This window comes from Platichthys flesus, chromosome 8 (genome assembly GCF_949316205.1).
Source record: "Platichthys flesus chromosome 8, fPlaFle2.1, whole genome shotgun sequence".
Classification (NCBI taxonomy): domain Eukaryota; kingdom Metazoa; phylum Chordata; class Actinopteri; order Pleuronectiformes; family Pleuronectidae; genus Platichthys; species Platichthys flesus.
The window spans coordinates 7,755,483-7,771,398 of record NC_084952.1 but is presented as its reverse complement, the minus strand read 5'-3'; the positions used below and the strand labels follow the sequence as shown (position 1 = coordinate 7,771,398).

At 42.1% G+C, this 15,916-nt stretch overlaps 1 protein-coding gene across 4 annotated transcripts in view; it reads right to left on the bottom strand.

Moving 5' to 3' along the window:
* The window catches only part of diaph2 (diaphanous-related formin 2), a 329,090-nt gene that overhangs the window by 80,777 nt on the left and 232,397 nt on the right, over positions 1-15,916 (bottom strand). For all 4 annotated transcript variants that reach the window (XM_062393632.1, XM_062393635.1, XM_062393633.1 and 1 more), the window contains one exon: positions 10,277-10,401. In XM_062393632.1, the coding sequence (XP_062249616.1) occupies positions 10,277-10,401 (125 nt within the window). The remainder of the gene's footprint in view (positions 1-10,276; positions 10,402-15,916) is intronic.

The window sequence follows — 15,916 nt, the reverse complement described above, 5'->3', positions numbered from 1 at the left end:
TATGCAAATGGACTCGTATCTCCGATAGAGCGTCGTGACTTTTCTCACTGAGGTTTAAGATCATGACCACCGGTTCAAAAAAAGCCTGAGGCATGGTAACCCTGCTGAACTATCCATCACAAACAGGGTTCAATAAGAGGGCAGCGCCAGTCAGTCACTCTAACTGCTAGTTATTCTCTATTGTGCTACATTGCATTTAAAGTTTTCTCTAGAAACTGTATCGAGAGCTTTCTTAACAGAAGTCGTTCACAGTGACCATGTTCATCCACTGTTTGTACTTCCATTATGTTCTTTCTCAACAATCACTACCTATTATCTTTTGTATTATATTCCCTATAAATCTGGTGATTTTATGATTTATTTGTGTTAATTGTTGTGTTAACTGCTCATCTTTCTATAAGAATATCAGTTTAGCTTCTCAGTGCATAAACACTTCTAATTTCACTTTAGGATACGAGAATAATAAGTCCTTAAAAGTTACAATTTTATTCATAAGGTGTGGGAGCTGGAATCTCAAACCATTGACAAGACAGCCCAAGTGATTAGAGTGAATATTTTGGCAAAATGAATTTCTGTTTTTTAAAATTCATGCTTTTATACTGTCAATCTGCATGAAAGCTCCAAATCTACTCTGATATTTTAGAGCACATCAGTCAGCAAGGAGTTTGGATGAAAGGAATAAATTCCACTGACGGTGGGGTCCAAATGCCTGATTCTACTTTATCAATAAAGTGGAAAGGAAAATGATCTCAGACTTTTGGTCCAATCTGTATGAGCACTATCATGTAACTCTGTGCACAAAATACATTTGACAAGGGGAATTCATTAATATTTGCAACCGCTGTATGTTCTTGCCATCTCCTGAAGTACCCATGAGAGTTGTAACACGGAGGAATACAAAAAGGAGAGGACCTGAGAAAGAGACATATGGTCTGTCCAGATCGTCCCCTTGTTCCCAAGTTAGGACAGAAAGCTGTAAGGCATCAAAGCAGAAAGCCCAGGGATCAGCCATAAGTCTTCATCACAGAAAGTCAATTCAAGGTCAGCTGCTGGTTCAGGTAGAAGATGTGTTTCACACATCCCTGTTGCTGTTAAATGAAAGGGCTCAGACCCACCAGCAGCATACACACTCTGTGTACGTGTGGGGGGGCGCTTGTATGTGTGTGACAGAGCAAACAAAAAAAATAGAAAATGTGCAAAAACTAATATTTCATATCACAAAAATATATATTTTTTTATTTTCCCGTTAATGCAGCTAACAGCAGTAAGTGTTAAATGCCTCTTTGTCTTTGTCTCAGGGGAACAGCATGAGGTCACAGCCAACTGGCTCCTCTCATGTGACCATGTTCATGGAGGAACATTCATCAACACTACCACCAGCACTTCTGGAGGTCACATCATCCATCCATGCTGCTAATTGTGGGTTAATTGTCAATAAAAACCCACACAGGCAACACTGTTGTTTTCACACACAGTATATTAGCCCTATCGGTGAAAGCTATAAAGGCATTTGTGAATGCTCCATTTGCCGTGACATGCCTGACATATTACTGGTTTGATGCACTGGAAAGAGGTAATGGGGATATCAACATAAAACACGTGGTAATGTGCGAGTGTGTTCACATCAGATAACATTAGAGCCCATGTTCCGAGTCAGTTGTGTTGCTCTGTGCCGTAGAGATACATGGAACAACCAGATTAGATGCAGAGATGAAGCAGTGAAGCCATATGTCAGGTGGTGCTTTGCCCGTGATTGCCTTCAACCTAGCGAGTGACATAGGAGCAGACCATTGATTGGTTCAATCGGTGTACCATTCACTTATCGCCCGGGTATATTTATTGACCCAGTGAGAGACGGAGAGTTATGGCTCCCGATGTAAAACAAGGATATTACCAGTTAGGTTCATGCAAGGTTCATACATTGCTCCTTTATGCCAGTTTCTTAATGTGGAGAAAGAGTCAATAGTTCTGAATTATTTTTAATCCAATAAAATGATCAGTGTCTCCTGAATATGAAATTAGCAGTTTTTTCACAAAATGCTTTTATGGTGAGACTGGAGATATACGCCTCTGAGCGCATGTCATCAGCAAAGAAGATCCTCTCAAAGCTAAAAATTCCACAGTGTTTTGACAATTCTGTCTCGGCCTTGACTGGCAGAGAATGCCAGCCAATGCCAATTTGAAATGCGACAAGGAAAAACAAAGCCTGTCAGAATGAGTTGGAGAGACGTCGACTGAGAGCCACATGTGGGGTGAGAAGCAGAGTCGAGGGGGAGAGATGGAAGGGTGGGTGGGGTGGGGGGGGGTGGGGAGAGAGACAGAGAGCGAGAGACAGAAGAACTGTTCCTGCTCGACATGACTCTGTCCCTTAGACACACGTCACGCTGCTCCCCCCACAGTGGGTGACTCTGGCAGGATCTGCGCAGCCCCCCCCCCCCCCGTGTGATTGATGAGCCTCATTTTGTCAATTAATGGAGAATCCCCTGTTGACTGCCATCAGATTGCCGTTTGTAACTGTTAGTGTTTCTGACTGTCACAAATTCATTTTAATTAGAGATCTCTTTCTCCTCCCGACTTCTCCAATGTGCGTGGGATTTTGCAGAGGCCGAGTGCACAGTGACATGCCGGGGAAATGACCCCCTGTGTTATTTACTCCTTTCATTTGTTCACAAAGTGCACGGCTGAAGATGCTGAGGGCCACATCCTTTTGAAGGAGTCGACCTCTGCGTCGACCATATACCGTGTCTTATAATCAATTAGCAAACGTGAGGCAATTAGTGCTCTTTATTTGCATAATGAGGCGGCTAATTGCTCCAAAGCCAGCAAATACAGTCGATAGGTTTGGATAACGGTTTTTGTAGGACTATGAAAATGAGGCTGCGGAGGAGTTCCGTCATACAGACACTAGATCCCGGGCTCCTGTCAGGGGAGGGCAAGGGTAGCCACCGTGGAGCGAAGTAAGAAGTCATCAGAGAGCCCAGTGACAAACAGCTGAACAACATCCTGCTCCCAAGACGGCATTAGCAAGCCAGGGATAACATTACCGCGAGGAAAAAGGAGAGAAAGTGTTTGGGCATTAGTTTGATTTACATTTTAGAAAGGCTTTCAACTGGCCTACACAGCAACTTCAGCTAATGATACTGAGGCCTTTTCATCAAGGAGCTTTCCCCAGCCTCTTGGGCACTACCCCGTAGCACTTATTTGCAATAAGGCACAACAAATGGTGCTGCTATACTGGGGCTGCTCAGGAATAAATGCCAGCCATTGTATAAATGTCAGGCCTGCACACCATCTACCAGCATTAAATACATTTCGCCCAACTCATATTACAATTAACTACTACAATAGAAGCTGTAATATTGTTAGTAGTTATTACAAAACTTGCTTAAAGGGGATAACGCAGGGTGCTTCAAGGACATGAAGAAAGCATCATGTGTAGCAGATACATTTAGTTACATGAAGATCCATGTGTTAACCATACATCTCCCATGGACTCATACTCTGAATAAAAACACAGTGAACCCGTCGGTGCCTCATATTTACGAGACAAATAACTCCAGTCACGTTTGCCTTCCACTTGCATTTGATGGAATAATTTGCCAACAATGGGCCTGCCATTCAACTGGGTCTCAGGGATTTCATTAAAACATCAAATGAAAGTGAAATCATGAGCCATGACGGTGGAGAGTGGGGATGGCTAAGCAGAGGAGCGTGGCTGGTGTCTACTGCAGGATTAGAGCTCAGCAACAAGTGCTCAAGGGGGGCTTTGCATCAAACCCAGGAGCCCATGACAAATGAGGGCGGCTGGGCCTCTGTCTATTACCCTGCACTAAGCCCGAGCCTTTTGGGGACGTAATGAGGTGCAGATTGGTGGTGCCGCTGCCACTGGGTCCTTAGCCTGACTTTCTGTAGAGCAGAACAAATCAGCAGAGACCCGGGCCAATGGGGCCAAAGCAATGCAGCGGCTGAGCGACACCAGGAAACATGGCGATAAAACAGATTAACTGTTATTTTCTTTTCAGGTACCCTGCAGATTGCTAAAATACATCGACTCTATACGTGTGTGTACTTAACCATGTATAATGTATATTAAACGTACACAGGAAGCCTGGAGACGAATACAATCGGTGTGTGAGGGAGCAGTTAAATTGCAAGGCACCAGGCTTGAATCCCAATAGGAACGTTGCAGATCCCAGAGGATTTATGCCTCATACTGCCAAGGATTCGCTCCCAGGACTGGCAGGGCATGGAGGCTTTATCAGTGGAATATGACAGTTGTTCACTCAGGAGCAAAGAGGCAGATCCAGTGTAATTCATGGGTGTTCCTCCCGAACTCCAGCGCCACAGCTCCTCCAGCTCCTGGGAGCGACAATCCGGGCGACTTGTCAGCAAGCTCGCTCTGATGGTTAATGGAGCCGCCGCGTCAGGCCAAGTGTCACAGCCTAACAAGATACTGATTGGCAAACTTCTAGGGAATTCGCTCATACTACCAGAGGGCACGGGGATTGTCTTCCGCCTGGCAGTGAACACAGACGATGGCGACATGATATTTTCTGCAGATACAAAGTAAAACATGTTTATTCTTTGAAATCTGTCACTTCTTTTTTTGGTGGGGGCTTTATCAGATTTTAATATATGGCTGCTGTGTGTCTAATTTGGTTCAGAGTTTGCTCTGAAAGCCAGAGCTGTCTCAGCCAGAGTCAAAGATCTGCTCAGGCAGCTTCTACTTTGAATATTTCAAAAGTAGTTTGATTCTGTGATGAAACATTTTTCTCACTCAAACTTATGTGCCGATGACTGTTTCACCGAATTAATTAAAGAGGTAAAATGATTAATGAATGAATCAATCTGCCACTAATTTAATAATCACCTAATAATTGTGATGCATGTCAGGAGGACTCTATATCCGTAAGGTTCGCGGTTCGATCCCCGTCTGAATGATGTGTGGAAGAGAAAGGGCTGCACACGGATGCACTGTATGAATGTGCGTTTGAATGTGTGAATGGCAAAACTGTACTGTAAAGCACTTCATTCATCAAGATGAGACGACTGCTATTTAAAAACAGACCATTATGGTTATTTAGTAAAGAAAAGGACAAACAAGTATTTACCATCTTAAATGTCAAGATTTGCTTAAGTTTACTTTAATTACATTTGATACAATAAACAAGACTGTGGCCAACGCAGAAAACTAATTAAACAAAGTTTAATGTTTACCGTGTGATAGGGTCAAAAGTCAACATTTATTGACTCACTCTGCAACAATGCCAATATTTGCTCTTTTTTTATATATATATACATTTTTCATATTCTTATTATTAGAGCAGCAGGATAAATTTCTGGCAAATGTTTATTCACTTAAATAACTAAATATGAATTAAATCCTTCATCTCCTCTGACATATAACATGGTAAATTAGTATTGGTTGTTGTGATGAATTTAGCTGTTGCTGTATCCAACATATACGTTCACATTGAGGTCAAAGATACAGATAAAGAGCTCAGGCAGTGTCTGTTTTGAACATGTCCTGTACTTATTTACGCCAATTTCCACTGAATTTTTGAATAATTAAAAAAGCTCCATGGTTTATCTGTGCTTCAGTTAATTGGCCTCACAGTTTAGAGTGAATTTCATTAGTGGAAGAAAGGCATTTTCGTGTGTGTGTGGCAAAGGGGTTGAGTGTTTGTGTGTTTTTTGCTTTACAAATTAAAAGGAGCTAGCAAAGTGCCACCAGCATGTTTTAACCCAATTTCAATAAACAAATATCCCAAAATAAACACGATTCAGTAAATAATTTGAGTTTCTTTTCATTCAGGCATATGCAGGTGTACTAAAGTGGAATAACTCGAGTGGAATAACACTTCCAGACAAAACACCAGTTCAATGGGGGGATGTTTATGCAGTTTAACCCGGCAGCCTGCTAAACATAAACAATGTTCCGCTAACAACCATTTATTTGACCTTAAGTGCCGACATAAGAGGAGGCGACACCTGTACACAAAGCTTGCCTGAAGACGACGGGGTCCTGCTGCCTGACAGGGACCATCCATAAGCAGATTGCAGTAAAGCTCTCCCTTCGAAGTGAGAACTAAATCAGGCGGTAATCTCTGAGAACAACAGAAGGTGCCGCCTGTATAAATGTGTCTGTCGATTTCTAAGTCACAGAGGTGGTAATGCACGGCACACCTGGGGCAGAGAAAAAGTGTGTCTGTGCTGACCTTGTGTGGGAGGACACTGTTAGATGTGTGCGCTTTGTGTGAGTCCAGGGCTGGAGCGTACCTCTTCTCCATCATGTATCCATAGCCCCCCTTTAAACAGCTATAGTTTTATTAAGAAAATCCATTATCATGCTCTGTGACTACCTCTACTGCTGGATTAATGCCAGAATACACCCAAACCCCCCACTGCCATGTCCATGTTTGTACATGTCATACTGAATGACAATATTTCTGCCCTGTTTAGATGTATTACTTCTTGAAGACCTGTTGTTTTATGTTGACAGGGAATTATCAGCGAAACCGTGACTGTGAAAACTCAAAGAATAAAAAAAAGTCTGCTTGGGTCAGCATCCTAAAGACACATATCAACTGTTTAGGGATTTTTGGTATTACACCAGTGGCAAGATGTAAGGACACCATGTGATTTATGAATGTAAACACCTACATGTAACATGGAGAGTGACAGCAATCCTAGCCACACACAATTCCAGTCAGTATCACTGATTGTTACCACTGAACCAGTACTCACTCCTCGGGCTTTAGCTTCATCGTACAGGATGACTATTATTTTAAGCTTGATATTAGTCAGGTTTATATTTTTACAAAACCATCTTCCTCGCATTACGCTGCTCTCAGAGGCAAAATTAGGAAAGATTAAGAGTGATGCACTCTGACTCCGGCCTTCTGGGAAATAGAAGATTAAGCTAAATATCACTGGGTTGGGATAAGGCGCTGAGAACAGTGGGGCGGGGTGGGGGGCAGATGTATTGGACATGTCCAGGCATCCATCAAGGCTCAGTCCAGTCTCTCACCATGACGATCGAGCCACCTCACTATCATTAATATTCCAGTATGCAGAGTCCCGCTCTGAGCCCGCAGCTCTACTCTATCATATCCAGCAGCAACAGGAAGTGTGTCTGTGTGTGTGTGTGCCTGTGTGTGTGTGTGTGTGCGAGTGTGATAGCTACAGCCTCTCTGGTGAAATAGGGCTCTCTGGGGGCTTGTGCCTCAACTCTACAGCCTTTGTGGGCTCCCATTACTTCTGACAGATAGAGATCACTAAACTGCTGAACAAACACCCCATTCAGTCATTTGCATACATTACAGTAATGGAAGGAGAAAAATGTATCAATAAAACCAAATAAAGTGTTTCCACTAAGCTCCACTCCTCTCTCTCTCTCTCTTTCTTGAATCCTTCCTTCCGTTTTTTGTTTTTTTTTCTACTCTGCGTTTCCTTCATTCCATATTTCTTCTCTTTTCTCCGCTGCCCATTTCCTTCAGTATCTCCTAACTGGTGAAGATCTCCTCGCACTATATTTATCATATTGGACTGATTCCCTCCGAAAGGCTACGCACATCAGATGACCACTAAAGATGACAGGTTATTAAAAAACTATTTGCTGTTAAAAAAAATGTGTCCTTTGAATGGGTAAAAAAACAAACAAACAACTGAAACGTCGGAAGCCCGCGCAGATTAGGAACACTAATCATGCATGGTGAATAACAACAAAACATAATTTATTGTTGAAGTTTTAATTAAAACTGTGCTGCTTTGGGGCACATGTTACATTGAAAATACCTTGCAGTGACCATGGCCTTCTGAAATTAATCTTAAGAAAAAAGGCTGACAACAGTCACGGGGAAACAGAGGCACAGGTACACACATTGCACTGTAAATTACTCCCCATCCCCCTCCTCTCCCTGTAGCAAACACATACACACACACACACACACACACACACACACACACACACACGCAAATACACACAGACCGACTCATTTATCACCCTGCTCAACAGCCAAGACAACAGAGCTTCACTTAACTTTTTCAGGGTTGCTCAAGCATCAAATGGACGAGTTTCAGCTGTTGTTGTTCTTCCATCTGTCATGCTTCAAGGGACCGACATCCTTTTTTTCTAATCCCAGGGAAAAGTTTTAGAAGGCATGTTTTGCCTTGACTCTGCTCTCTTATGTGTACCAGAGGAAATGTCAACCTGGAAATACACAGCACTGTACTTCACACTGTTCCTGTTCCAACACTTAGCCGTGGCGGCGCAGATTGCGGCGCTACCTAAGCTCATTGCAAACACTGCCTCCTAAGAACCTCGGCAAATCAAGCACAGCCTCCGCTTTCTTCTTATCTCTTTATCTCTCTGTTTGCACGAGGTTTGATTCCAATCACCGTGCATGCTTTCACAAAAAAACGCCTTGATGTCTCGGGACGTTTAGAGTGGTGGGATAGAATCGCTGTGACACACATCAGAGAAGTGGGCTCCATTGAAAAATGCATGTAAACACACACAGGTCCTACTGTAACAGGCCGACAGCTACACTCAAGGCACCACGTGACTCCGTACCACCAGTGTCCTATTAATATGTACTGTAGCAGGAGGATTGACACAAAACACCTGTGTCCTAGATAACTTGGAGCTTAGAGATCCAATACAAAAATATCTGCACCAAATGTCTCCTCCTTGTAGAAATAAAGCTCTCCTGTCAACCTGTTATTGTGATTGCTTTATAATTAATTATACCACTTTATTATACACGGGAGATGGAAAGCAGTTCCAACACTCCAGGGAGCTAACTGAGGGAACTAACGGCCGTGCACTCTTCATAACTTGACTCCTTTCCGTGTCTCCACCCCAAATAATAAAGGAGGGGAAATTAAAGTTAAAATAATACTTCCTGTATAGCTATGGTAATTCTGGGATTTGCAAAACAACAAGAGGAAAGAAAACGGCGACATTATCCATTAAGAAACACACCAAGATGAACCACAACACAGGTGGAGAAGGAAATATATGTGGTGGCAGTGCTTTCCTGCTGGTTTCCTGCTTTAAATAAAGCAAAGGCAAAAATAGATTGTATTAAATCCGATTCAACAAGGCTCCAGACACCACGACGTAATCAGGTGAGATGGGACGAAGGGAGAGTGGAGGAAGTGGGATGTTTCGGGTCATGGTCAGCCAACTTCTTTCTGCCACTCTCTGGGGGGGAACTCCAGACAGTGAGGAAGAGCCATGTTGCAGTATATCTACACTTCTCCATTTCCTCTCACTCCGGTTCTCAAAGGACCTTGAGAATCAATACTGACATTGGATGGAGCAGTTTTCTAGTCGGCCCGCACTGCCTTCCAGCTGCCACCAGGGAGGTCCCTGCCTCGATTTTTCTAATTACACAAATTCAACGGCATTTCTTCGACGGGGAGCAGATTGTAAACGTGTTAGGAGACTACAATGCTTTCACAACCCAATGTGTAAAGTCAACCTCAAAAGATATGAGACAAAGGATGCAGAAAGCAGGTTAAATGCTGTCTTGCGTACGGGCATATGGAAACACCTACTCACTTGTTAAGTCCTTTGTTTCTTAATAATGCTCGAAACAAAGATAATGAACTGCTGATTTCTTTACTGTTTTTCTTCTCATTGAAGGCACCGTAGCCTCAGGGTATTGACAAGACTTGATTTCCACCATTGGTCAAACCCACACTGTGAAAGGGCATGGAAGAAAGTGCAGAGACATGGTTAATTCAATTTGGGAGCAGATATGCTTGGGTTTAAGTGAAACACTCTGTTATCGAAAACAGTAGATGTGCCACGAGAGAAGATAGTGCACGTACGGTTGTGTGGAGAGGCTCGTGGCCAGTCAGGAGATGAAATCAGGGATAGGCGATAAGTTGGTTTGAGGGGCTAGAGCCCCTATTAGAGTCCCCCAGGGGACAGGCAGCGGTGGCAGAGTGCAGCAAAAATAGCCACAGGCATGATTTCACTCTTGGGACGCAGGGAGGAGTGAAGAGGGACATCTGATCAACATCTCACAGAGAAGCAGCCAGATGCATTTCCCAAGTTCCCTTGGGTGCCAGCTATCACACCAAGTGACTTAAACCGCCTGCCCACTGTCAGGGAGAACACAAACAGCATGCACCTTTGCTACTGCTGGTGGACAACCGGTACACACAATGTCCTGATATGTGAGCACACATTCAGTGTGTTTTTAGAAGCTGTAAAAACCAGGACACAGTGATGTGTGAAAATAACACACATTAAAAAGGATATCGATAGTTTTTCCACAAACTTATCTTCCTGGTCGTCTTTCTTGGGGAAGTTCTCGATGTCGTTCTCCAGCCTCTGAATCTGACGTTCCATGGTCGTCAAGCTGCTTTTCAGGATCTCAGCGGACACTGTAGGAACAAAAATGCAATAAAGAAGAAACACAATGCATTGATTAGTGACAATAATCTAAGTCATGCTGGGTTTTTAAAAGTGTTAATTAACGACACATGATGGAAACAACACGGATCCCTGAGAACTTTGTTAAAGTTCAAAGCAAACTCCATGTGAGTGATTTAGACCACGCATGTAGTGACACACTGACTCCTGCATTATCCATCTGTGTGTGCCCTAGAAAGCAAGAGCACGTGGATGTGCGCGGGTGTGCAGTGTGTGTCTGCGGTGGCTCATTAATCAGTGTGTAATCACTGTATGCAGAGTTGCTGTGGAATCCACAGTATTCAGATTACCCCTTTCAAGTGGCGACTTCAAACAGCGAGCAGCATCTTAAGGGATCAGCTTGGACAGAGCAGGGATCCAGTACCATGTTTAGGTTGCTGTTAAGACTTTAGTCCTATTGACACAAACCCAAACACACATACACGGTACAAAGATCAGAGTGAAGTGAATAGATAAGTAAAAAGGGAAATTGAATCAAAGTCATATGCAGTCATTAACCCACATGCCTTGATTCTAGAAGAGCCTTTATATTATGAGAATTTGAGTCAATGAGTGTGTTCAGTTTCAAAGGCTTTGTCGGTTCTCTGCAATATTGACAAGCAATTGACTGGAAGTGTGTCTGCTTTTACTTCAGTCTACAATTTATTTTCAGTTTTAATTGCTTTTTAATATGATTTTCCAACTGAAGCTCTTGGCCTTCGAGGCCCAAAACTAAAAAAATTAAAACAAAAGATAACTGCAGGATGAACACAAATAGTTCAACTGAGAGCAGACTGCTGCCGGAGCCTAATAAACACCTTTTGTAACCCCCATTATGTTCAAGCCAATATTCTATTGGGATGTTAATTATACAAGTGGAACCAGAATTTGCACCGGGCTATTTCAAACCCAAATTACTTGGTAAAGCTCTGAGAAAAGTCGTGAGGTCGTCAAATCAAATAGTTTATTTATAATCTCTTTGTACAGGTGCACACATGAACAACCTTTTTGGCAGAAGATAAGAAAATGCCCTGATGCATGAATGATGAAATCCATGGATCAGGATAGTTGAGCGACCTTGTGTTGACATGTATTTTAAATTGTGTCAATGAAACTGCAAGTGACATATGAGAGAATGAATGATGAATGTCCCAAACCATCCCCGGCCTCCTGTTCATCCTACTTTTGCAGCTTGTCATTTAGATTTGCATAGAACTCAAATCAATAACCCAAAATAGGTATTGATTGGAACAGCTCTGTCATTATATATCACACACTACCCCCACATCTGCAAGGTTAGTCCCTTCACCAGAGAGTAATTGAATGTGCTGAGGGAGGGACGAGGGGGGTAATGGACAAGATGTCAAGAGATGTGGCCTCAGTGACATCAGGGTCAACCTTGTCTTGCTTTACATCAATTCCATAACTGGGAGCTGCTCTTTTTTTTTTCTCATTTTTCTGAAAAGAAGAATGGATGTCAAGACGGTGCATCACACGACCAGGACACTGAAACAACCCTCAACCCAGACACAAAGACATCTAGAGTGAATTCCCACTGGAACACACACACACACACACACACACACACACACACACACACACACACACACACACAGCTGTGATCAGTCGAGAAGCAATACAACAAGACTTAGGGGTGAGGTCACTGTCATTATTAGACTTTGTAGCTGGCTGGCTGGATGGATCCAGTGACTGGCAGCTACACACAATTCCTCCTCCGCAATTCTCACAGAACTGACTCCTGGGGATGACAGTGAGAAAACCACACTATCACATCGCCTGTTTCTCCACTGATAGGCCCTCAGGGATCCACATGCTCCCGTCGCGACGCTCTCAGCCCGGCTAATGGTGAAAAAGGAAAGTGAACCGCATGGGGGGGTGGGCAGTTGGTCGCAGGAGGATCGAGAATTAAATTCACAAAAATGTATCGGGGCGCGGGAAGGCCGTTGTCATTCATTGTGGATGGGGTTTGCCGCGTGTGGCACCGGCGATAGTGTTGGGTAATTATTTGGCTCCGACATTGATCATAGTAGCCGCGGTAGCCAAGAATCGGTGTCTCAAGCTAACTGTGATAGTGTTTCAGGGGAGCCATTTACGGGATCAGAGTGACGCCACGGGGCCGCAACACAGACTATTGTTTACAAGGGAATTACTTATCCTTGAGACAAACTGGCACACATACATATCTGTGGCGGTTTTCTGCTCCAGAGGCAAGTTTATGCTTTTCAGAAACACATATACATTAATATCCCCTCCCTTCTTTGCTCTAATAATATAGTGTGTACAGAAGCTGGCATGGATTCTTTGGGGGTTTCATTAGTGAGATTACCACTAAATTAGTGCGGCTATTTTTAGGGGACAAAACACGGTAACACTGGCATCTTCTGAATACACAATTTCCAGTGGCTCAGAGGAGGGAGGGAGGGAGGGAGGGAGGGAGAGGGAGAGAGAGAGAGAGAGGGGGAGAGAGAGAGAGGGATCAAAGAGTATAATCCATTTTCCAAGACAGATCATTTCTGATGTGTGTCAAATTGTCCTAATCAATGCTGTTAGAAAGGAATTTTATTAATTAACAGAAATACAATATCTTCAGTGAGACAAATCTACTATTTTTCTTTTTCAATTTCTTTATGTTTTTCCACCGTCTGCCTATTTGACTGTAGACTTGGAAATAACTGCAAAGGTTGAGTGATGCATAGAGGACACCGACATGCACAACAAAGACAAAAGTTATTTGAAAGACAATAGGTTATCTTGAGTGAATAAAACAAACAGCATGAACAAAAAAAAAACTCCTCCTCTGTGGTCAACCTCCCTCAGTTATTGATATGAGCTCTGCAAAACTGTCTATTGAAGCATCACTCATTCCCACGGAACAAAAGACAAAACAGAAAGTACTTAATTAAGCTTTGCCCCGCTTCTTTCAAATAAACTGCCAGAGAAAAATACTGTGCAGCTCAGAATACCGAATCAACCGCTATAATGTGAAGATGTCAACTTTATATTCAGTCATTTGCGGAAGGGGGTAATTTTCCTTTTGATTTATAGACAAATAATACCAATCTTTCATCCAGTGCTCTTGCAGTGCCGCCAAAGGTTACAAAGGAAATTGAGATTTATTTTCAACGTGGCTGCCAACGCGGCATAAAAGATCAAGTTTTAAATAATCTACACACTTGTGAAAAGAAAGACAAACGCAACATAAAACCAGACAAGGTCGTCCATAAGTGCATTCATCACCTTATATGATTACGAGTATGTCTGTGGGTGCGTAGAGGAGAGAAAGACAACCGGATGAAACAGATCAAAGACAATAGAAATACGTCTGTTAAATACATATACGTCAGAAACATGGTCCAGATGAAAGCTTGTTTTTATGCATTAATGACTATGTTGATAAGTATGATAAATAAGCAAACTAAAGTTGGTGGTGGAGAAACCTCAAATTTTAAGTTGGGCTGTTTACATATATAAATCAAGGGTGACATGGAATTATAACTGGAAAGTGAGGCTATATTTGCAATGTTTAGTTCAACGTGTATAAGGAGGATTTTTTGAAAACAAAAGCTCTTTCACACCTTAAGTTTAGCATCAAACCATGAGATGATAAAATAATACACATATTTAATGACCTAATCGTGAGCAGCATGGGATTATGGGAGTTGTTGTCTCCACCAGCTTTTCTGATGAAACATCTATCTGACTCATGTTCAGGGTTAAGGTGATGTGTATTAATTGTTAATAACCATGATCTATTATGAGTAAACAAAACAAAAATAAACAGCCGACTGGCTCCCTAACTAGTGCTGTATTTTTCCTTCATTATAATTTGTTTGTCCAGGAAGTTAAATCAGAGATGGACAAACTCACAAATAATATTATATAGGTGGATTCGTTTTAATGAGAATTTTTTTCATACTATATTTAATTGAGAAATGTCTCTATCAGTAGAGGAAATAAACCTTCTCCGGCTTGTGATCTCTTCTCACACCTCGTCACAGCCTCTTTTCATATAGAGCACAGTGCAGAGAGGACGACCTTGAAGGGACTCTACACATGACAAGTTACACATGATGTCAGCTGAGGGACGAATTCATCACTTCATGGTAAAATAGGCTATAGATCAAAAAGATGTCACCAAGACAATGATTCATCTAATCTCCGTTTAAGTACATTTGGTACAAATATAATTCATTTTGAATATCCCCACAACCAGTTTGACATGACACATTCATACTATGTTTAAAAAATCATGTTCTGGCTTCTGTTTTTTTTCGATTTGCCAGTGGTGGCACCTGAAAGTGAATAAGAGATGAAGTCAGAGGCAGAATAGTGTGCGACAGAGGAACGAGACAAGAGGATTACCACAACTCTATGTTCCCCTTTCAGTGGGAATCAAAGCGGCTTCATTCTGCAGGAGTGAAAGTGATATTGCTGCTGTTACAAAGCAGCCACAAGGTTCCCACTGATTACCTCAGCACCTGATGTTAAAAACAGCAGGTAGGAGAGAGTGGCAAATGAGGATATTTAATGGGCAGCAGAAAACAAAGGGCTTGAGGAAACCTTTATTCTGTTTTAACTGAAACCTCGCGGCTTGGGTTTCGGTTTTCAGGCAGGACTTCTATCATCCAGTTCTAATTTTCGTTGCAGTGCTTTGTCAGGGAAAAGTTACTTACATCTTTTTTTTTTTTTTTTTTTAGGAATGATTAAATGGACCAGTTATATTGTGTTATAAATCATCACACACGTATGGAAGCAATAAGAGAATTACCTCAGACTAGACAATAGGTAGACAATGCAATTCATTTCACTCAACACAGATTCACACTAAGCATAAACCATCACAGTTGCATAGCCCATCAATGTGGTGCTAATTGCACACACATAAAAGGGTAAATCCTTTTTACTTGTGCTCTATTTCCCTTTGTTAATTTGCATTTTCCGTAAGCCCTCTATAACAGAAGTGTTATCATAATGAAGGATTTGTTCTGTGATTACAACTGATGCCCCCCCACCAAAGAGCATAACCTTAGGTTTAAAATCTGCACGTGCATAGTGCAGCAATCATGACACACTTGAGTGTATTTAATAAATCAAGATGTAATTAATATTACAGATGCAATTATTCCCTAATATGATGAAACGCGAGATTAAAAAACTCAAAAATGTATTTATAATAAGTGCAGCACGGATAGAAAGCTTGAGAGACAATTGATTACATCATTTTATACCAATGTGGAACACAAACATGACACACAGCACATTAAAGGTACTATTATATTAATTACTGTCACTATAGCATACTGCATTAAAGCACATGTATAATGCAGAGCACAGTGCATTACAGTATTAATCAGAGCACCTTCACATCCAATACTGGCATCTATTTAAAAAAAACTGTGTGGGGGAGAAAGGCTCTATCTGTCAACAATATTTTAAAAAACTGCAAGAAATCCAATGGAACGGAGT